This window comes from Syngnathoides biaculeatus, chromosome 21, assembly GCF_019802595.1.
Source record: "Syngnathoides biaculeatus isolate LvHL_M chromosome 21, ASM1980259v1, whole genome shotgun sequence".
Taxonomy (NCBI): Eukaryota; Metazoa; Chordata; class Actinopteri; order Syngnathiformes; family Syngnathidae; genus Syngnathoides; species Syngnathoides biaculeatus.
In genome coordinates, this window is record NC_084660.1 from 1,726,070 (window position 1) to 1,748,432 (window position 22,363).

The window sequence follows — 22,363 nt, forward strand, 5'->3', positions numbered from 1 at the left end:
TCCTGGGTCGTCCCCGGAACCCCTCACCAGGGAGGGATCCGAATCAGATGCCCCCAGCCACCTCATCTGGCTCCTCTCAATGCGGAGGAGCAGCGGCTCGACACTGAGCCCCTCCCGGATGACCGAGCTTCTCGCCCCATCTCTAAGGGAGAGCCCGGACACCCTGCGGAGGAAACTCATTTCGGGCGCTTGCATCCGGGATCTTGTTCTTCCGGTCACGACCCACAGCGCTTGTCCATAGGTGAGGGTAGGAACGTAGATTGACTGGAAAATTCTTTTCCACAACGGACCGATACCAAGTCCGCATCACTGCAGACGCTGCACCGGTCCGTCTGTCGATCTCTCGCTCCGTTCTTCCCTCAAGACCCCAAGATACTTGAACTCCTCCACTTGGGGCAGGATCTCATCCCCGACCCGGAGAGGGCACGCCACCCTTTCCCGACTGAGGACCACGGTCTCACATGTGGAGGTGCTTTTTGATTTTGCCTTAAACGGGTGACATTTTCCACCAAAGCAAAGGAAAGGTGGAAAAAACTTCTGCGATTGAACTTTCTAAAGAATCTGAATCAAGTGGCCAGACCAAAGGACAGCTTGAAGGCCATCTCCACAGGAAGCGCTGGTACCGAGTTGGGAAAACACACGTACAGCTCTTGGGGAACGGGTTGCAGCACCAATCGCCTGTAAGAGGGGTAAAGAAGAAGCAGAAGGTCCAAAAAGTGAGCTCTGCTGTGGACTTTGTTGCCTTCCGACCCTGGAGCGGATTTACCCTACGACCCAGTATGTCAGGGTGGGAGCAGGTTTCCGCTGGTCCGCCCAGTTTTCGAGTACACACTGGAACAGGACTCCATGCTCTTTGACTGGGCCCAAACCCTGAGGAGTCTCTGGCACTCGCCGGTCCTAAAAAACAAAACAAAAAAAAAAAAAAAAAAAAAAAAAAAAAAGGGGGGGGGGGGGTCCGTCATGAGACTCTAAATCACTGGTGTCAAACTCCAGGCCCGGGGGGCCAGATCCGGTCCACCACATGATTTTATGCGGCCCGCGAGGGCAAATGATCCGTGTCAACTTCCATGACCAAAATGTCAAAGTTGAGATATTATAAGCAATTTTTTTTTGTTGCCAAACATTACCATTGGTTTCTGATTCCAAAACTAGTTCAGAAATTTCATAAATATGATGAGGCGATTTTTCTGGTTTCAGCCATAACGGCCCTCCGGCGACCAGTTCAGGGCGTACCCCGCCTCGCACCCAAAAGATAGCCGGGATAGACTTATCTTTGGTCACGACCGTGACACTAGTGAGGATAAGTGGTATGGAAAATGGATGTACTTACTCGCACCAGCATGTTGTCTTTCAGTACCGCTCGAATGGACAGGCAGCAGCGGTAAAAGTTGCGGATGAGCAACGGGTGAAGTGATCCTCCGAGCGGAGCCTCCTCGGTTTGCCCGGACTCGATGAAGATTCCCTGGACTGTTTCCACCAGCACGTAGTGGAACACGGTGTTCTCGGCGCCGGGACCTGGTCTACCCCGACACGGAATCAGAACAGTTCATCTCGGGATGTGAAAATTTGCAAGAAAATGTGAGAACGCGGGAACGTGGTGTACATCTCGTCTGCGTCCCTCCGACTCAGCGTCTTCATCAATGTGCCCAGGTAGGACGGGTTCGAGGGCTTCCTCCACTGGACCTGATTTGGGGTGGGGGGTGGGGGGTTAAAACAGGCAAAACCAAAACTCTTTCAACTCGGATTGCAAAGGGTTAAAAATTACTGTTGAATTTCAAAAAAAAAAGTTTGTCGTAATATTCCGACGACTAGTTCTGTGTGCCTAAAACAGAGCCGTGCAGCACCCCTGGGTTGTTAAGTTGTCAAAATCGAGGCCCGGGGGCCAGATCCGGCTCGCCAGACGATTTTATGTGGGCCGCAAAGGTAAATCATATGTGTCAACCTCCATGATTCTTGTTTGAATCTGGACCGAAATTTCCAATTGTCATATCACAAACTATTTTGTTGACGGCATCGGTGTAAAAATCGAGGCCCGGGGGCCAGATCCGGCCCGCCCAGACAGGTTTATGTGGCCCGCAATCTATGATTCTTGTTTGAATCTGGACTGAAATTTCCAATTGTCATATCACAAATGATAATGTTGACAGCGTCGGTGTCAAAATCGAGGCCCGTGGGCCAGAGCCGGCCCGCCCAGATGGGTTTACGTGGCCCACAAAGGTAAATCATGCGTCAACCTTTGTGATTCCTGTCCGAATCTTGAACAAAATTTCAAATTATATTATAAATGATAACGTTGACGACATAGGTGTCAAGATCGAGGCCCGGGGGCCAGATCCGGCCCGCCGCGTGAATTTATGTGGCCCGCGAAGGCAAATCTAGCGGATCAACTTGGAACAAAATTTCAAATGGTCATTTCCTATTAACGATAATGTTGAGCTATTTCAACATTTTTTGTGTTCCCAAACATCAAAATAGGCTGGCATTGTTGTGACACGCCCCCTTGTTTGAAAACCACTGCGCTAAAATATGGCAGTGATAGTGCATCAAATTTATAGTCCTTTTTTTTTTTTAACTCGTAGGGAATAAATACATACATACCACTGGATTCGTGTCCATGTTGCCCTCAACCCCAGAGTCCCGGCCTTTCTCTCCAAGGAAGCTGCTGCCTTGGGCCAGGCCGTCCAGGCGGGCCTGGGGACTCCCACCTTGCAGGAGAGAGTCGGCACAAAACGGGGGCGGAGCGGCGGGGCCACTCAGGTGTTTCTCGATCGTCTCCTCCATAATCTCCAATCGTAGCAATGTGGCCTTGACCTGAGGGCGAGGTGTGGTTAGGGTTCCGCCTCGTCTGCAAGCCAACGCCTTGCTGCCGGGGCACCACCTGATCCACGTAGACACAGTCAGGTCCTGGAGGCGCAAAAGAATTTGCCGTGCACCCTCTGACCTCCAGTAGCACGCACTGCATCCAGGACCTCTGACAGGACACAAAAACAACATCTTTTTACAGAAACCACGACTATTAAAGGCCTGGGTGTCAAGCCCAAGGCCCGGGGCCCAGATCCGGCCCACCACGTGATTTTATGTGGCCCGCGAAGGCAAGTCATGAGTCAACTTCCTTGATTCGTGTGAAAATCTGTACAAAAATTTCAAGTTGTCATATACCATAAATAACTCGGCAATGTCAGAATGTTTGAGTTACCAAACATGAACAGAGCCTTGATGTCTGATTCCAAAAGGAGTTCATAAATTTTGTATGTAAATATGATGAGGTGATTATTATGAGGAGACTTTCATGGACAGAATTTCTAGGCGCAACCGAGGCATTCAGGGTGTCCGGTTTGGTGGCTTCAGCATCGCATCTCTGTTCTTTGCAGATGATGCGGATCTGTTGGCTTCATCAAGCCGAGATTCGCAGCCGAGCGTGAAGCGGCTGGGATGGGAATCGGCACCTCCAAATCAGAGACCGTGGTCTTCAGTCGGAAAAGGGTGGCGTGCCCTCTCCGGGTCGGGGATGAGATCCTTCCCCGAGTGGAGGAGTCAAGTATCTTGGGGTCTCGCTCACGAGTGAGGGAAGAACGGAGCGAGAGATAGACAGACGGATCGGTGCAGCGTCTGCAGTGATCCGGACTTTGTATCGGTCCGTTGTGGTTTACCAGTCGATCTACGTTCCTACCCTCAACTATGGGCATGAGCAGTGGATCGTGACCGAAAGAACAAGATCCCGGATACAAGCGGCCGAAATGAGTTGCCTCCGCAGGGTGCCCGGACTCTCCCTTAGAGATAGGGTGAGAAGCTCGGTCATCCGGAAGTGGCTCAGTGTCGAGCCGCTGCTCCTCCGCATTGAGAGGAGCCAGATGAGGTGGCTGGGGCATCTGATTCGGATGCCTCCCGGACACCTCCCTGGTGAGGTGTTCAGGGCATGTCCCAAAGGAAAGAGACCCCGAGGACGACCCAGGACACGCTGGAGAGACCATGTCTCTCGGCTGGATTGGCAACGCCTTGGGATCCCTCCGGAAGAGCTGGAAGAAGTGGCTGGGGAAAGGGAACTCTGGGAAATCTCTTAGGGTGAGAAGCTCGGTCATCAGGGAGGTTTCTCAGTGTCGAGCCGCTTCTCCTCCGCATTGAGAGAAGCCAGATGAGGTGGCTGGGGCATCTGATTCAGATGACTCCTGAACGCCTCCCTGGTTAGGTGTTCCGGGTATGTCCCACCGGAAAGAGACCCCAGGGACGACCCAGGACACGTTGGAGAGACCATGTCTCTCGGCTGGATTGGCAACGCCTTGGGATCCCTCCGGAAGAGCTGGAAGAAGTGGCTGGGGAAAGGGAACTCTGGGAAATCTCTTAGGGTGAGAAGCTCGGTCATCAGGGAGGTTTCTCAGTGTCGAGCCGCTTCTCCTCCGCATTGAGAGAAGCCAGATGAGGTGGCTGGGGCATCTGATTCAGATGACTCCTGAACGCCTCCCTGGTTAGGTGTTCCGGGTATGTCCCACCGGAAAGAGACCCCGAGGACGACAGAGGACACGCTGGAGTGACCATGTTTCTCGGCTGGATTGGCAACGCCTCGGGATCCCTCTGGAAGAGCTGGAAGAAGTGGCTGGGGAAAGGGAAGTCTGGGTATCCCTGGTGAAGCTATTTCCCCCGCGACCCGACCCGGAAAAGCGGTAGATAACGGATGGCTGGACTTTTATGGCCATACGGCCTTCTAAGGGAAATCGTAACTGCAATGCGGCCCGCGACAAAAACCAGTTCGACACCCCTGATCTCAGGATTCCTAGCGGATTTCATATCGAAAAACGAGTCGGCTACCGATACGGTCGTATCGAATAATCGTTCCCTCCTCTATTAGACAAGCGATGAATCCATTTCGAAAAGATCTGTCAGTCATAATTTAGTGGAGACAAATATCATTATCAGGATCTTGGGTCAAGATTTCAGAGATGAATCTGGAGATTGATTTGTACTTACCAGGCCCACAATGAGGAGGAAGTGACGTCCCCGAGGATGTCCCAGAGGAAAGACCTCCCGCCAGATCACTAGCTGGCCAACCCGCTGCTGGGACACCGCGGGCAACAAGTAATAATGCTGCATGTACACACAAATGTCCAGCAGGTCCTCTTTGGGAAGATGGTTGGCGATCAGGTAGGACTGATGGCGACAAGGCAGAACGTCCCGACTTCGTACGAAATCCAAGGAAGGGGATTCGACGCCAAACAGGTCTGCTCACCTTGAAGAAGAGGCAAGAGCCGAGGATTCCGTAGAGACGCCTGATCCCAAAGAAGTCCTCCGACTGAAAGGGTGAAATATGTTAGGCGGCGATCCGTGAGTAACAACCGACCCCCCCCCCCCCCCCGGCTCACCATTTCTCCAAAATCAGAGGCTTCGAAGTCACTGAGAACAGAGTCCAGGTCCGTCTGCGAAGGCGCCACAGAATTTATTATCGCGAGACAAAACCACGAAAAGGTGTCAAAACTCATTTTTGGGGGCCAAACCTTAGTTCCAGTTTCCCCTCAGAGGGCCGAAACGACTGGGAAATCACAAAAACCGCACAAAAATTCTGAAATAGTTTTGGACTCAGAACACGATGCTAATGCAGTTTTCAAACCACTGTTCATGTTTGGTTCCGCATAAATGGTCATACCTAAATGTATATCATGAGATTTGATTTGGAGCAGATTGTCCCAAAAATCAGGGAAGTTGATTTGCCACCACGGGCCAGGTAAAAATCACGTGGCGGGCCAGATCCGGTCCCCGGGCCTTGAGTTTGACACCCGTGGTTTAGCATCTTTACAGTCTCAAACTACAAGACATTTTACCAATAAAACTACATCAGTACCAAATATATTTTCTATTAATTAACAAACTTGTAATTCACTGGTGTCAAAGCCAAGGCCCGGGGGTCCAGATCCGGCCCGCGAAGGCATATCACGTGTGTCAACTTCCACGATTCTTGTGAAAACATCACGTCATTTATCCAAGCCGCTTATCCCCACAAGGGTCGCGGGAAAGGCGGAGCCTATCCCAACTAGCTTCGGGCGAAAGGCGGACTACAACCTGAACTGGGTCGCCAGTCGGTCGCGGGGCCGATATAGACGCCCTCACTGGGCGGGAATCGATCCCACGTTGCCCGCACCAAAGGCAGCCGTGTGTACCGCTACACCATCAGCGGCTCTTCTCTTGTGAAAATCTGGACCCAAATTTCAAATTGTCATATCATAAATGATAAATGATATCCCCCGACCCACCCTTATCAAATTTGCTTCATAACTCCGGCTACCAGCTGTTTCTGTATTTTTTTTCATGAACTTGGCTCATTTTTCTCCAGGAATATATATATATTTTTTTAGCTATTCGTCAAAATGTCATTCATTTTCCATACCGCTTATCCCCACTTGGGTCGTAGGGGTGTCTGAGCCTATCTCAGATCACCAACCAATCGCACATATAAACAATTCGCACACCAATTTACACCTACGGGCAATTTAGTCTTCAACGGACCTCAAATGAGCCACCAAACTGCATAAGGTGCAGGTGTCAAACTCGAGGCCCGGGGGGCCAGATCCGGCCCGTCACATGATTTTATGCGGCCCGCGACGGCAAATCATCTGTCAACTTTGAGGATTCTTGTGAAAGTGGGTACCAAAATTTTAAATTGTCATATCATAAATTATAACACCCCCCCCCCCAAATGTTCTCAAATCTGCTTTATATCTCCGGCTACCAGCTGTTTTTGTATTTTTTTTTTCATGAGCTTGTCTCATTTTTCTCCTACAATATTTTTTGTTTAGTTATTCGCCAAAATGTCCAAGATGTAAATGTGATTAATTTCCCATACCGCTTATCCCCACTTGGGTCGTAGGGGTGTCTGAGCCTATCTCAGATCACCAACCAATTGCACATATAAACAATTCGCACACCAATTTACACCTACGGGCAATTTAGTCTTCAACGGTCCTCAAATGAGCCACCAAACTGCATATGGCGCAGGTGTCAAACTCGAGGCCCCGGGGGCAAGATCCGGCCCGTCACATGATTTTATGCGGCCCGCGACGGCAAATCATCAGTGTCAACTTTGAGGATTCTTGTGAAAGTCGGAACCAAAATTTTAAATTGTCATATCATAAATGATAAGAAACCCCATCACAGTTGGTTTCTGATACCAAAACTAGTTCAGACATTTATGTAAACATGATGAGGCGATTTTTATGGTTTCAGTCATAACGGGCTTCTGAAGGAAACCGTCACTATGACCCCATTCCACAGTTTTCACACATGGCTATACTGTACCTTGACTTTTGCAGGCAGTGTGAGCCAGCGCACGGCTGGCAGCCTGTTGAGGAGTCGGCTCCCGGAGATTTCAGGGGGCGTCGCTAAGTGGGTATCTCCAAGGTGGGACGGCTGAATGAGATCTTGGAAGAACAAGCAGAAAAACCGGTCCAGCTCTGGCGCGTGCTCGGTCGGACGGAAGGCCCTGCGTAGGCGCCCCAGATCAAATTCACGGCTGGAGCGAGCGACCCGGTCAGTTGGTCGCCAGTTTTTGCGGATGCGACTGACCTGTCCAAGGATCCGTGCATGACTCTTAAGGTCCGCACTGCATCGGCCACCAGTGACTGCAGGCACAGCAACGGAACCCTGCGAAGGAAATGTCTTTAGAGACGCTATTCCCTTATAAACAGACACCCAGAACCAGGAGGCCTCTCGCAGTGTCCATTTGTACCTCTCAGCCGGAAGCCCAACAACCAGGAGGGCGTCACCTTCCTTCCAGTAGCCCACGTGCACCAGATGCTTGTCCAGCAGTAGTGTAGAACTAAAGGAGCGGTAAAAAAAAAATGAATGACGAAAACTGTTGCCTGTGGAAGTTGCTGAACCCCTTGAACCGAGAAAAGGTTTTGAGACCCAGAGGTGCCAGCGCGTTCCGAACCTGACAATTTGACCTCCGGTGACGTTCTCCAGCATGTCGCACAGCGTCAAGTAGATTCCTCTCGCGCCTTTGAGACCGGCGGACGCTTCTGACGCTGGGTACTGGTACAAAATCTCCTCCTGAACACACCAAAGTGAGGACTAGTGTTTTTTGAGTTCCTTAGATCGTGCCTTGGAGAAACAAGGGTCTTACAGTGAAGAACATAAAATTGTGACATAGACAAGACCAAAAAGCTGTCCAAAGACACCAGAGACTAAATCGAACACCTGTCTATCAGCTAGAATTCTGACCCTCAAAGACCTGTTAGTCCGCCTTTAAAAGTCCAACCCCGCTCCATGTATTATCCTGAATCAGATGCACCTGTGTGAGGTCGTTAGCTGCTTAACGGCACCTGTCCACCCCATACAATCAGTAAGACTCAAAATTGTGACATAGACAAGACCAAAAAGCTGTCCAAAGACACCAGAGACTAAATCGTATTTGAACACCTATCAGCTAGAATTATGACCCTCAAAGACCTGTTAGTCCACCTTTAAAAGTCCAACCCCGCTCCACGTATTATCCTGAATCAGATGCACCTGTGTGAGGTCGTTAGCTGCATCAAGACACCTGTCCACCCCATACAATCAGTAAGACTCAAAATTGTGACATAGACAAGACCAAAAAGCTGTCCAAAGACACCAGAGACTAAATCGTATTTGAACACCTATCAGCTAGAATTATGACCCTCAAAGACCTGTTAGTCCACCTTTAAAAGTCCAACCCCGCTCCACGTATTATCCTGAATCAGATGCACCTGTGTGAGGTCGTTAGCTGCATCAAGACACCTGTCCACCCCATACAATCAGACTCAAACTTACTACCATGGCCAAGACCAAGGAGTTGTCCAAAGACACCAGAGACTACATTTTACAACTCCATACGGCTGGAAATTGCCAGGGTCCAAAAGGTCCAATATTGGCGCAATCATTAGAAAATGGAAGAACCGGAACATGACGGAGTGGACCCCCCCCCCGTGAAAGACCTCACCTCGTGGCGTCTCTACGATGCTTACAAAGGTGAGGAATCAGCCCAGGACTACACGACAGGACTTGGTCAATGACCTGAAAAGAGCTGGGACCACCGTTTCCAAGGTGACTCTTGGTAATACACTAAGACGTCATGGTTTGAAATCATGCGTGGCACGGAAGGTTCCCCTGCTTAAACCAGCACATGTCAAGGCCGGTCTTAAGTTTCCCAATGACCCTTTGGATGATACAGAGGAGTCTTGGGAGAAGGTTTTGTGGTCAGATGACGCCAAAATGGAACTTTTGAAGTAACTAACCGTGTTTGGAGGAAGACGGCTTATGAATTCTCTCCTAAGAACACCATCCCTACTCTGAAGCATGGGGGTGGTAGAGCCATGCTTTGGGGGTGTTTTTCTGCACATGGGACAGGACGACAGCACTGGATTAAGGAGAGGATGACCAGGGGCACGAATTGCGAGATTTTGGGGAACAACCTCGTGGTTGGGTCTTCCAACATGACAATGACCCGAAGCGCACAGCCAGGAAAACCAAGGAGTGGCTCCGTAAAAACCATATCAAGGTTCTGGGCGTGGCCGAGCCAGTCTCCAGACCTAAACCCGATAGAAAAGCTGAAACTCCGTGTTTCTCAGCGACAGCCCGGAAACCTGTCCGATCTAGAGAAGATCTGGATGGAGGAGTTGGCCAAAATCCCTCCTGCAGTGTGCGCAAACCTGGTGAACTACAGGAAACGTTTTGACCGCTCTAATCGCAAACAAAGGCTTCTGTACCAAATATTCACATTGGTTTTCTCAGGTGTTCAAATACTTATTTGCGGCTGTATCACACAAATCGAAATTTCAGACCTCTCCGTGATTTCTAAGTGGGAGAACTTGGAACATAGCAGGGTGTTCAAATACTTATTTTCTTCACTGTACAGACGGACCTCCAGCTGGACCTCTTTGTGCGGTGTCGTGACATCCATCTTAAGCGACAGGTACATGAGGGCGTGCGGGACATGGCCGACGGACACCCGCCGTCCCGTCGCCTCCTCCCCCCACAGCGGACGCACTGGTGGGGTGACGGGCACAGCGGACTTTGCCCCACGGCATCTAGCAACAATTACATTTTCGGAACGTAAAACGTTAATTTTTTGATAGCGAAAGTTAGCTATTGCCATGGTACACGGCGTGAACCGATTCTTACTCTCTTGACGACGCGGCCGCCATGTTGTCGGAGCAGTTTAGCAGAACACAACTTCGCGCGCTCTCGTCACTTCAAAACGCTTCTTCGGAGTGTCGCGTACGGTGTGCTTGTTCCTCCAAAAGTGAACCCATGAGCATATAAAACTATTTGGAAGCGAACCGACACCTCGTCCTTTTAATTTCTCCGGTCGAGTGTGGAATGTAAAAGTAACGTCGTCACCTTTTTATGACGTCACGTCTAATCAGCCGGCATGCCGGCGCATTGTTGCGTCATATACGCGCGACAATCCATGCGTCATAAGTGTGCGACAATCACATTGCCTTGTTTTCTTTTACTTTTCATTATTTTTTTTGGAGCTGTCAAGCTCTACATACTACTAATATTAATGTAAAAAAATAGCACTGGCTTGTTAGGTGTGTATTTGGGGAAAATGAGTGACAGTGTTTCAACGTCGAGTGATCGCACAAATGGAGTTTTAGCGATGGAGCTGCTTCGAATCGACGTGCTGGAGGAGGAGGGGGATGATGTGCTGCAGGGAACAACCGAGAGAGACCATTCCTCCTTTTCAGTAAGTTTTGGACCAGATCCTGGTTCGCCACGCGACTTTTTAAAATATTTTATTTTATCTTTTTGTGTCCCGTGCTTTTCTACCTGCAGATTCGCCACTGCTTCACATTTATTGCACCGCAACCGAGAAATTAACGAATAAGTAGTTGTCTACTCGTGGTTTTCGCCATATTATCTTCGCGTATTTTTTGAAATAAGAATGAAAATAACAGCGTGGCTGAATTATTATTCCAACGTCAGCTCGACCACGTGTGCCTTTCCGTGCGAATATGAATGCTCCTTTTGGGGAGCCCAGTCAGAAGAACATTACAATAGTCAAGTATATTAATCCAATTGAACATAAAATGCTGTTCAGAAGATGTGCTGAGGCGCCACGGTGGAGCCGCGGGTAAAGCGTTGGCCTCAGAGATCTGAGGATCGATCCCGGCCCCGCCTGTGTGGAGTTTGAATGTTCTGCCCCGTGCCTGCGTGGGTTTTCTCCGGGCACTCCGGTTTCCTCCCACATCCCGAAAACATGCAACATTCATTGGACACTCTAAATTGCCTCTAGGTGTGATTCTGAGTGCTACTGTTTGTCTCAATGTGCCCTGCGATTGGCTGGCGACCAGTTCAGGGTGTACCCCGCCTCCTGCCCGTTGACAGCTGGGATAGGCTCCAGCACTCCCCGCGACCCTCGTGAGGATAAGCGGCAAAGAAAATGGATGGATGGAGGTCAGCTCGTCCAAGCTTTGAGCGTTCGGGCGAAGTAAGCCAATTTGGGTTTGCCCGCGTCTTTCGCGCCGCATCATTCCCGCCGCACCAGCTCTTCCAGAGGGATCGCATGGCATTCCCAGGCCAGCCGAGAGACATAGTCTCTCCAGCGTGTCCTGGGCCGTCCCCGGGGTCTCTTTCCAGTTGACATGCCCGCAACACCTCACCAGGGAGGCGTCCGGAGGCATCTGGATCAGATGCTCCAGCCACCTCATCTGGCTCTTCTCAATGTTGTTGTTGTTGTTGCCAAGTACGACGGTCGTTATTCCATATCAAGATCCAGAAAGTGAGCCACATACCCAATACCCAAACTTCCCTTTCCCAAGCCACTTCTTCCAGGTCTTCCAGAGGGATCCCGAGGCGTTCCCAGGCTGGCTGAGAGACATAGTCTCTCCAGCGTGTCCTGGGCCATCCCCAGGGTCTCATTCTGGTGGACATTCCCGGAATACCTCACCAGGGATGTGTCTGAAGGCATTTTGGATCAGATGCTCCAGCCACCTTATCTGGCTCTTCTCAATCTTGCGGTTGTTGCCAAGTACGACGGTTGTTATTCCGTATCAAGGTCCAGAAAGTGAGTCACATCCGAGATGGATCTATGTGCCTCCACCACGCCTCTCCACCCCTGTAGTCTCCCAAAGTCTCGAACCTCCAAGCACGAATGGTCAATCGTTTTTTGGCCTCTGAAGGAGCAGCGGCTCAACACTGATCCCCTCAGCAAGAATACGCAAACTTCCCTTTCCCAAGCCACTTCTTCCAGGTCTTCCAGACAAATCCCGAGGCTTTCCCAGACCAGCCGAAAAACAGTCTCTCCAGCGTGTCCTGGGCCACCCCCAGGGTCTCGTTCCGGTGGACATTCCCGGAATACCTCACCAGGGATGTATCCGGAAGGCATTTTGGATCAGATCTTCCAGCCACCTCAGCTTCTCACCCGATCTCTAAGGGAGAGCCAAGAGACCCTACGGAGGAAACTCATTTCGGCCGCTTGTATCTGGGATCTTGTTCTTTCGGTCACGGCTCACGGCCCACAGCTCGTGGCCATAAGTGAGGGTAGGAACGTAGATCGACTGGTTAACTGAGAGCTTCGCTTTTAGACTTAGCTCCCACTTTGCCACAACGGACCGATACCAAGTCCGCGTCGCTGCCGACCCGCCTGTCGATCTCCCACTCCATGAGAGGATTCTTGATCTCGGAAACATTTTGACACTAGACGTTTGTGTACTGTGTTGCATCAGAAAAACGTGTTGAGGAAGCAGCGGCACTGGGAGAGGAAACTCGCTGCCAGAAAGAGCAAAAGAAAGGAGGAGAAACTAAGGAGGAACCTCAATCGACACTCAGGTAAAGACTGCATGACCAAAAAAAAAAATAATAATAATTCACGTTTCTTCTTGACAACTTTGGTATTTTGTGTTTGAAAAGAAGAAGGTGTGGAACAACCTCGTCTCACCAAGCGGGTCATGAAGGCTGTCGCCAGAGAGCGTTTGGTTGAGGCCCGCTCCGGTGGCCTCAAAGTGTGCGTCGACCTCGGCATGAGCCACCGCATGTCTGGCAAGGTGCGCATAACTCTCATAACTTTAGGTAGGCAAACCTTTTAGATCCAGGTGCCAGTCGAGTGTCCAACGGACACGAAAATCATCCCGGGTGAAGATCGGCGTCCCTCAAGCCGATGGGATGCCAGGAAGATGCTACGGCGATAGCCAATGAGAGAGGAGCTCTATCGCGTCATATAAACCAAGATACAGGAAGTGAATCATGGGTCAAGAGGGACGTCCCTCAGAAAGATGCTTCAGCGGTAGCCAATGGGAGAGCAGCTCTATCGCGCCACACTAACCAAGATACAGGAAGTGCACCATGGGTAATGATTGACATCCCTCCAAGCCAATGGGATACAGGGAAGATGCTACAGTGGTAGCCAATAGGAGAGAAGCTCTATCGTGCCACACAAACCAAGATACAGGAAGTGCATCATGGGTAAAGATTGATGTCCCTCCTTGCGATTGGGATGCCAGGAAGATGCTACAGCGATAGCCAATAGGAAAGCAGCTCTATCGCACCATATAAACCAAGATACGGGAAGTGCTTCATGGGTAAAGAGTGACATCCCTCCTAACCAATGGAACGTCGGGAAGATGGTATGATGATAGCCAATGGGAGAGCAGCTCTATTTTCAATGGGATGCCAGGAAGATGCAACTGCGATAGCCAATGGGAGAGCAGCTCTATCGCGCCACGCAAACCAAGATGCAGGATGTTTACGTTAGGTGGAATTTGGGGGCTGCGAATCCAGCACCCGTTTTTTTCCTTTCGCATCCTAATTTTTCTCTCGTAACTAGAGCCAATATTTTTCTAAGAAACGTTCATAAGAGGATGTAGAAACGTAGTCATATTTTGACATGAATTAAAAAATAATAATAACAACTTGAGTCTGAGCTATGAATTATAGACCCTCAGCGAATTTATGTCCCCGGTTTGAGAACCGCACATCTACGGTCGGACATATATATATATATATATATATATTTTTTTTTTTGCATGTATTCGTTTATTTGACTGCAGGAAACGAGCCGGCTGGCAGCTCAGTTGCGGCGGCTGTATGGCGCCAACAAAAGGGCGAGCAAACCCTTCCATTTGTTTCTGACGAGCTTTCGGGAGGACAGTCGCCTCCTCGCAGAGTGCGTGCGCATGAACGCCGGCTTCCTCGAGTACATGGTGAGTCTGCGCGGCTGCGACGCGTACCGTGCCGCAACAAAGGCTCGATTACACGAGACACCGTTTATTCCCACCACTGATTTCTGGAGTTATCCTCATCTGATGAAGAAATAGCGGGAAGATGGAGGAATACTTCCATACAGATTTGAACCCGTGGCTGTAATTAATGTTGAATATTCGGGTGGAATGACGCAGAGTCTGACGAGCGATCTCCGGCGGTGGGCCGTTGGCCGAGCTCCGGCGGTGGGCCGTTGGCCGAGCTCCGGCGGTGGGCCGTTGGCCGAGCTCCGGCGTCCGGCGGTTGGCCGAGCTCCGGCGTCCGGCGGTTGGCCGAGCTCCGGCGGCCGGCGGTGGCCGAGCTCCGCGGCCGGCGGTGGGCCGAGCTCCGGCGGCCGGCGGTGGGCCGAGCTCCGGCGGCCGGCGTGGCCGAGCTCCGGCGGCCGGCGGTGGGCCGAGCTCCGGCGGCCGTCGGTGGGCCGAGCTCCGGCGGCCGGCGGGGGCCGAGCTCCGGCGGCCGGCGGTGGGCCGACTCCGGCGGCCGTCGGTGGGCCGAGCTCCGGCGGCCGGCGTGGGCCGAGCTCCGGCGGCCGGCGGTGGGCCGAGCTCCGGCGGCCGGCGGTGGGCCGAGCTCCGGCGTCCGGCGGTGGGCCGAGCTCCGGCGTCCGGCGGTGGGCCGAGCTCCGGCGTCCGGCCTCCCCGGACGCCAAAGCTCTGCTCATGGCCCGCCACCGAAGCTCGCCCTTCACACTCCACGTCATTCCCGTCCGAAGAACCATCCCCGGCTGCCGGCCTGGAGCCCCGGGGGCCTTTGTTTACGCACTTATGTGCCGCGTGTAGTTCAACATTATCATTTATGATATGACAATTTGATATTTTGGTACAGATTTGCAGGAGAAATTGTTTTATAATCTCAGCCAGAATCCACAGTGGTACGGGTTCTGTCCCTGAGCTCTTCAGGCACTTCCTTTGACGTCCCTGTGACCTGTAAAGTCTTCCGTAGAGAGTCCAAATCAAGTCCAAACAAATCGACGAACTTGCCAGGGCCTCGACTTGGAGTCACGTCCTTCACCTCGGGAAATTGTCACTGATGCGCTTCTTGCAGATGGAGAGAACGGAGCAAAGCTGTCTGGAGATTTTCCCCCCAGACCACGTCGTCTACCTCTCACCTGACGCCGAAGAAGGTTGTCCAGTCGTAAAGTCCACCCACGTCGCGTAAGACGACCGCATTCAAGACTTCCGTGTGTCACCTTTCAGCTTTGGAACGCGTGGACCACGACAAAGTCTACGTCCTCGGAGGGCTCGTGGACGAAAGCGTCCAAAAGGTACGGAACCGTCACGTCACCCGGGCAAAAACTGAGATGTGGTTCCGGTCGCCGGTCACAATGACACCAAAGGGCAATTTAGAGTCACCAATTAATAGGTTGTTTTGCGATATGGGAGGAAACTGGATTACCTGGATAAAACCCACGCGGGCACAGGGAGAACATGCAAACTCCATGCATGCTGGAAATCCCGGTCCTCAGAACTGTAAGCTTGATATGCTAACCAGTCACTCCACTGTGCCCTATTACTACGTTATTACCATATTATTACTGTTATTATTTTTAGTATTCGTTTCCATGTCACTCCCAGGGATGACTGTATTTCATTTAGGTTTTTTTTTAAAACCGACTCTGGCACAGTGAGAACATGCAAACTCCACGCATGCTGGAAATCCCGGTCCTCAGAACTGTGAGCTTGATATGCTAACCAGTCACTCCACTGTGCCGCCCTACATTATTACTGTGTTATTATTTTTAGTATTCGTTTCCATGTTACACCCAGGGATTACTGTATTTCATTTAGTTTTTTTTTTTTTTTTAAAACGACGCTGTTACAGGGAGAACATGCAAACTCCACGCATGCTAGGAATCCCGGTCCTCAGAACTGTGAGGTTGAGCCAGATATGCTAACCAGTCACTCCACCATGCCGCCTTATTACTACATTACTACGTTATTACTATATTATTACTATGTTATTATTTTTAGTATTCGTTTCCATGTTACACCCAGGGATTACTGTATTTCATTTAGATTTTTTTGCTAACTGGAATAACCTCAATGCAGACGCTGAGCCTCTCCCGGGCCAAAGAACTGGGGGTACGCGCGGTGCGGCTCCCGATCGATGAACACATGAAGAAGATGCCAAACGAGAAGAACTTCCACTCGAAGATCCTGGCAATCAATCAGGTCTTTGAGATCATGCTGGCTGTGTGCGACACCGGCAGCTGGATGCAAGCTCTGGACGAGCGCTTCCCCAGGGGGAAGGGCTATGTGGTCGCGTAGCGCGGCGACAAATTAAGACTTGACCCAAATGAAAACAAGTCGGAAAATTGCTTTTCAGTTTCAATCTTTATTTTACCAGTTTTTTTTTTTGTTTGTTTTTACAAAATGTTTTGAACATTGGTCTCAAGCTGGCGGCCCGGGGGCCATTTGCGGCCCGCGAGGTGATATCCTGCGGCCCCAACCTTAAGATGAAAATGTAATATTAGCGCGGCTCTCGAGTTTTTTTTTTTATTTTATGAATGGCACTTTTACAGTGTTGTGTGCGGATTGACGACCCAACCAATCACGGAGGGGTAGATGGCCCCAAGGTAAATTGAGTTTGAGACCGCTGGTTTAGAACATTTTTTTAAATCTGAATTATGAAAATAAAACTTTTCATACCAACTAATCTAAATGTCATCAACGCATTTTTATTTAGCTTTGCGGGCCTCATAAAATCATGGGGTGGGCCAGGTCCAGCCCCCAGGCTTTAAGTTTGACACCTGTGTTGTCACTGTTATAATTTATGATATGAAAATTTGATATTTTGGTACAGATTTGACCAAAAATTCACAAGTTAATACACACGATTTAGCTTAAAAACATAAAATCATGCGACAGGCCGGATCTGGCCCCCAAGCCTCGGGTTTTACAACCTCTCATCAATGTTGTCATTTATATGACAATTTGAAATTTTGGTTCAGATTTGAATAAAAATCATGGCGGTTAATACACACGGTTTCGCGACTGAAAATGTATTTCAACCTTTCGAGCGGGGTTTTCAAACTAGAAGCCCGCGGGCCATTTCCGGCCCCCAAGGTGATATTTTGTGGCCCCCACCTTACTATGAAAGGTTAATGTTAGCACAGCTTTCGAGTTTTATACGAATGGCACTTTTACACTGTTGTGTGAGGAGCTGACGCCCCAACCAATCGTGGTGGGGCGTATGAACGGCAAAATTCACAAAAGGTGTTTTCGCCATGAGAATTTGGATGTCCACCTTTCTGGCTTTCAGTGAATTTTCCGGTATCTCTGCTGCAACTTACTAATGAACCCGCATGACCCCCCCCCCCCCCAATTGCATTGGGCCACTTCTGAGAAAATCCTGAATTTGAGCAAAGGCCAAATTAGGTTCACCCGTAAACGATTATCACGCATTTTAGGAATATCCTGAAATTTCACCCGAGGATGGAAGGAAGCATTAACCCAAGAGTCCGAGATATTTCACCCCAGGATGGAAGGAAGCATTAACCCGAGAATCCGGGATGTGCGCCGGCCCGCTGGTGGAGCTGCTTCTTCTGGACGTAACGGACCAGCTTCTTCACCCACCACGAGTGAGGGTCCAGACAGACCCGCTCGCCACCCACCAGGATGGCTCTGGTCAGAAAGATGAAGGCGACATATTCATAAAGGCTGCGACAAAATATAAATACACCTGCATGAGTACATGGCTGGTGTCGTGAGGAATCCTGAAAACTGCAAAACCAGTACTTATCGGGGAAAACCGCATTGAAACCCAATTAAGATTGCCTTGTCGAAGAGACCGGAGCGGCGTACTCGGTCTATTTTGTTATTACGTGCAACGTTTAGTCTGCGACAGCTTATCTGAGACAATCGTGAGGATAAGCGGCGTACAAGGGCACAAAACGGAGGTTTGGAAGACGGACGCGTAAATCGCGTACTCACATGACCTCAATCTGCGTGCAGTGCGGCCCTTCGGGGGTCACCTTGATGCTCCGCAGGCTGTCCGGCGGGATGATCCTGGTCTCGGCCCGCAGGCAGCGGCAGTGCGTATTGTACTTGCGGCTAATCGGGGGGATGCCTGGCGTGGAGATGGACAGCACTTCTGAACGGATTCCCTCACGAGATCAAATATTTTCTAGACTGCCCCCCCCCCCTCTCCCTCTCGCGGACAAGTCTCGGACTCTGGGGACATCTAGCCGAACAATCGTTCACACAAAGAAAGATGGAGAGATTAGTCTTCAAGGGTGCAATGAAGTCGTGGGAAAGAGTAGTGGAGGCTAGACCCGAGGCAGAAGTATCTGCGAGCAACGGTATGGTTTCATGCCTAGAAAGAGTACCAGAGATGCAGTATTTGCATTGAGGATACTCGTGGAAAAGTACAGAGAAGGTCAGAAGGAGCTACATTGTGTCTTTGTGGATCTAGAGAAAGCCTATGACAGAGTACCAAGAGAGGAACTGTGGTACTGCGTGCGAAAGTCCGGTGTGGCGGAGAAATATGTGAGAATTGTTCAGGACGTGTATGAGGGCAGCAAAACAGCGGTGAGGTGTGCCAGAAGGATTTAAGGCGGAGGCGGGACTGCATCAGGGATCCGCGTTGAGCCCCTTCCTGTTTGCGGTAGTAATGGACAGGCTGACGGACAAGGTTAGACTGGAATCCCCTCGGACCGTGAGGTTCGCAGATGATATTGTGATCTGCGGTGAAAGCAGGGAACAGGCGGAGGAACGGTTAGAAAGATGGCGGTACAGTCAACAATATGGAGCAATGGAGAAGGAAGGAAGTGAAGAAACTGGTCCAAGCGGAATGGAACAGTTGGCGGGAGGTGTCTGGTGTTCTATGTGACTGAAGAGTCTCTGCTAGGATGAAGGGCAAAGTTTAGAAAACAGCGGTGAGGCCGGCCGGCCATGATGTACAGATTAGAGACGGTGGTACTGAAGAAACAACGGGAACCAGAACCGGAGGTAGCAGAAACGAATAGACTTGGACTAGTCAAAAGGATAATTAACGAAAACTGCAGTATGTGCATCAGGGATCCGCGCTGAGCCCCTTCCTGTTTGCGGTAGTAATGGACCGGCTGACAGACGATGAAGGGCAAAGTTTAGAAAACAGCGGCGAGGAGCTAACACGAAGTCCGGCATCCGAAGTTCTAAGGGAACGGAGAAGGAAGACGGGTTATCCGGGAGGTTACGAGCGTACCCCCCCCCCCCCCCCAAGGGCAAGCCAGATCTGGGATTCAAACCCGAAAACCCTCGCCGCCCACCTCGCGAAAATACCGAAGTCGAAGCGCTGTGACTGCGTGGGAACGCGTTGAAGAAATCCTCTTACCGCCGGCGACGGCGAGCAGGGTTCCGAAAGTGAGCAGAACGGAGAACTTCATGGTGTCCGAACCGGTGTTCCCGCTGTGGTATTTATGCCCCCGCCCCCTCCTCCCCACCGAAAAAAAGTACTTAGATGGGTCCACGTGCGCTGCGCAAAGTAGTCATGGGACAACTCTCGAGGTGAAAAAGGCAGTGGTTTCAAATTTGGCATTGTAGCGGACTTTGGCCTGTAGGTTTCACTTCCACCAACCCTCCTCCCATTCGGTCCCTGCACAAATACCGCTTGTGACCTCCTGACTACCCGAAAGAGGAAAACAGTCACCGGACTTGGCAGAACTACCGGACAACAACAAAGAGGTCCCACTGTGCTCAGCTGGGGCTTCTTATTTATCAGTTGTGTGAAATAAAAGTACAAATACTTTGAGGTTATTATTTTTTAAGTGGTCTGGTTGAACTAAAACTAGTATCCTAACAGAACCCGTTCAATTCAAGATCAGTCGAAGTAGGCGGATGGTGCAACCAGTTGCCAATGAATATTCTTACAACCGAGGTGTCATACTGGTTTTTGTCGGGGGCCACATCGGAGTTCCGGTTCCCCCCTCATCGGGGCGTTATGACTGTGAACCCGTAAAAATCTTTGACCGCCTCGTCATATTTCCACATGGAATTTCTCATCGACTTCTGGAATCAGAAATCATGGGGAATGTGCTTTTCGGCGATTGTTGTTTGGGAACACAAAAATGCTTACAATACCTCAATGTTTTCATTTATGATATGACAATTTGAAATTTTGGTACAGATTTGAACAAAAAGCACAGAAGTTAATACGCATGATTTAGCTTCACGGGGCACGTAAAATCATGCGGCGGGCCGGATACGGCCCTCGAGCCTTATGTTTCACATCGGTGTTGTCACCGTTATCATTTATGATATGACAATTTGAACTTTTGGTACAGATTTGAACAAAAATCACGGAAGTTGATACGATTTCGCTTCGCAGGCCACATAACGTCATGCGGCAGGCTGGATCTGGCCCCCGGGCCCTGAGTTTGACACCTGGTTCATCAACGTTATCATTTATGATTTGACAATTTGAAATTTTGGTACAGATTTGATTAGAAATCACAAAAGTTAATACACAGGATTTCACTTCGCAGGCCACAAAATATCATGCGGCAGGCCCGGATCTGGCCCCCAAGCCTCGAGTTTGAAAACGATCTCATCAACGTTAGCATTTATGAAATGACAATTTAATATTTGGGTACAGATTTGAACAAAAATCACAGAAGTTAATACACATGATTTAACTTTGCGGGCCACATAAAATCATGCAGCGGGCCGGATCTGGCCCTCGGGCCTTGAGTTTGACACCTCTGTTGTCAACATTATCATTTATGATATGACAATTAGATATTTTGGTACAGATTTGAACAAAAATCACAAACGTTATTACACATGATTTAGCTTCGTGGGCCACATAAAATCATGCTGGAGGCCGGATATGGCCCCCGGGCCTCGAGTTTGACGGCACTGTCATCATCGTTATCATTTATGAAATGACAATTTGAAATTTTGGTACAGATTTGAATAAAAATCACAGAAGTTAATACACACGATTTCGCTTCGCGGGCCAGATAAAATCATGCGGCGGGCCGGATCTGGCCCCCGGGCCATCAGTTTCACACCTGTGTCATAGATTATTTATGAAATTTCCAAAACGTTGGCTGATTTCCACACTTTAGAATATTTTCCGTGCGGAATTCTACATTTAAGGATAATACACGCTAATGGGGTATTCGTCAAGTGACGAATATTAAAATGATCCGAATCCATATTTTTTTAATTTTACATTTCATACATATCTATGTGTGTATATATATATATATATATATATATATATATTTATACATATCTCATCTTGTCATTTGTTGTTTTTGTGAAGTTCAAAATACTGTAAAAAAAAAAAGACATAAAACAGGAGTTATTAAATAGACCTGTTAAAAAAAAGCGTTTTGCTCAATGACAAAGTACAAAAAATGTACAAGAAATATTATTTGAAGATGGAAAATGCGCAATCGTCATCACGAGAAAAAGAAATACTTTGGACTCATTGTACTTATGAATGAGGTACTTTTTTTTTTTTGGGAGGAACCGGGTCAGCGCGAGTCAGCAGATCCTTTTTATCATGCGCTACTGTCAGGTCATAATGGATGTTTTCAAAAATATTCATAAATGGAAAACCCCATGTACAGTGACGAAAATAAGTATTTGAACACCCTGCTGTATTGCAAGTTCTCCCGCTTAGAACTCACGGAGGGGTCTGAAATTTTCGTCGTGGGTTCGTGTCCACTGTGAGAGAGACCATCTAAAACGAAAAATCCATAAATTAGCTGCAAATAAGTATTTGAACACTTGTCTATCAGCTAGAATTCTGACCCTCAAAGACTTGACAGAAGGATCTGGTCTTAACATGGACCCAGCCCACTCAGTTGCGATCCGCCAGTCCTCACAGATCCAGGGCAGACTTATCGTTGAGCGGGAAACCGCTCTACAGGTAACTAGTCACCGGTTACAGGAGATGTGTGCTCTGCTGGACTCGTGGTCCGCGTCCATGTCCGGTGCTGCCGACGCCAGTCCGCTGCCTGCCTGATCCCTGACGCTGGACTGAATAAATACATTTCCCCGAACTGCCTTTACGTCTCCCGAGTCGTGCATTTGGGTCCAACCCCGTGTTCTGGTCGTGACAGAAGGATCTGACCTCGACAGGGACCCAGCCCACTCAGCTGCGATCCGCCAGTCCTCACGGATCCAGGGCAGACTTATCGTTGAGCGGGAAACCGCTCTACAGGTAA

General features: G+C 49.7%; 3 protein-coding genes across 6 annotated transcripts; 1 reads left to right on the top strand and 2 right to left on the bottom strand.

The window, feature by feature from the left end:
• Positions 1–471: 471 nt before the first annotated feature.
• On the bottom strand, positions 472–10,384 carry intu (inturned planar cell polarity protein). 3 transcript variants are annotated; one of them, XM_061808443.1, is made up of 15 exons: positions 10,126–10,383; positions 9,866–10,031; positions 7,916–8,034; positions 7,712–7,801; positions 7,549–7,626; positions 7,282–7,465; positions 5,355–5,408; positions 5,222–5,284; positions 4,963–5,142; positions 2,879–2,971; positions 2,599–2,811; positions 1,604–1,683; positions 1,331–1,515; positions 767–897; positions 472–678 (listed from the first exon to the last, which is right to left on the bottom strand). In XM_061808443.1, the coding sequence occupies exons 1-15, from the start codon at positions 10,146–10,148 to the stop codon at positions 553–555; spliced, it is 1,785 nt and encodes a 594-aa protein (XP_061664427.1). In that variant the 5' UTR covers positions 10,149–10,383; the 3' UTR covers positions 472–552. The 3 variants fall into 3 exon arrangements, with proteins under 3 accessions (XP_061664427.1, XP_061664428.1, XP_061664426.1); XM_061808444.1 differs by having other exon boundaries at positions 1,331–1,520; positions 10,126–10,381; XM_061808442.1 differs by having other exon boundaries at positions 472–897; positions 10,126–10,384.
• Positions 10,385–10,411: 27 nt separating this feature from the next.
• trmt10b (tRNA methyltransferase 10B) lies at positions 10,412–17,507 on the top strand. 2 transcript variants are annotated; one of them, XM_061808468.1, is made up of 7 exons: positions 10,412–10,693; positions 12,675–12,777; positions 12,862–12,992; positions 13,995–14,147; positions 15,250–15,328; positions 15,402–15,469; positions 16,254–17,507. In XM_061808468.1, the coding sequence occupies exons 1-7, from the start codon at positions 10,556–10,558 to the stop codon at positions 16,470–16,472; spliced, it is 891 nt and encodes a 296-aa protein (XP_061664452.1). In that variant the 5' UTR covers positions 10,412–10,555; the 3' UTR covers positions 16,473–17,507. The 2 variants fall into 2 exon arrangements, with proteins under 2 accessions (XP_061664452.1, XP_061664451.1); XM_061808467.1 differs by having other exon boundaries at positions 12,859–12,992; positions 16,254–17,506.
• A 178-nt stretch (positions 17,508–17,685) lies between these two features.
• Positions 17,686–19,633, bottom strand: cxcl19 (chemokine (C-X-C motif) ligand 19). The gene is made up of 3 exons (XM_061808474.1): positions 19,519–19,633; positions 18,138–18,273; positions 17,686–17,828 (listed from the first exon to the last, which is right to left on the bottom strand). The coding sequence occupies exons 1-3, from the start codon at positions 19,568–19,570 to the stop codon at positions 17,699–17,701; spliced, it is 318 nt and encodes a 105-aa protein (XP_061664458.1). The 5' UTR covers positions 19,571–19,633; the 3' UTR covers positions 17,686–17,698.
• Between the last annotated feature and the right edge of the window lie 2,730 nt (positions 19,634–22,363).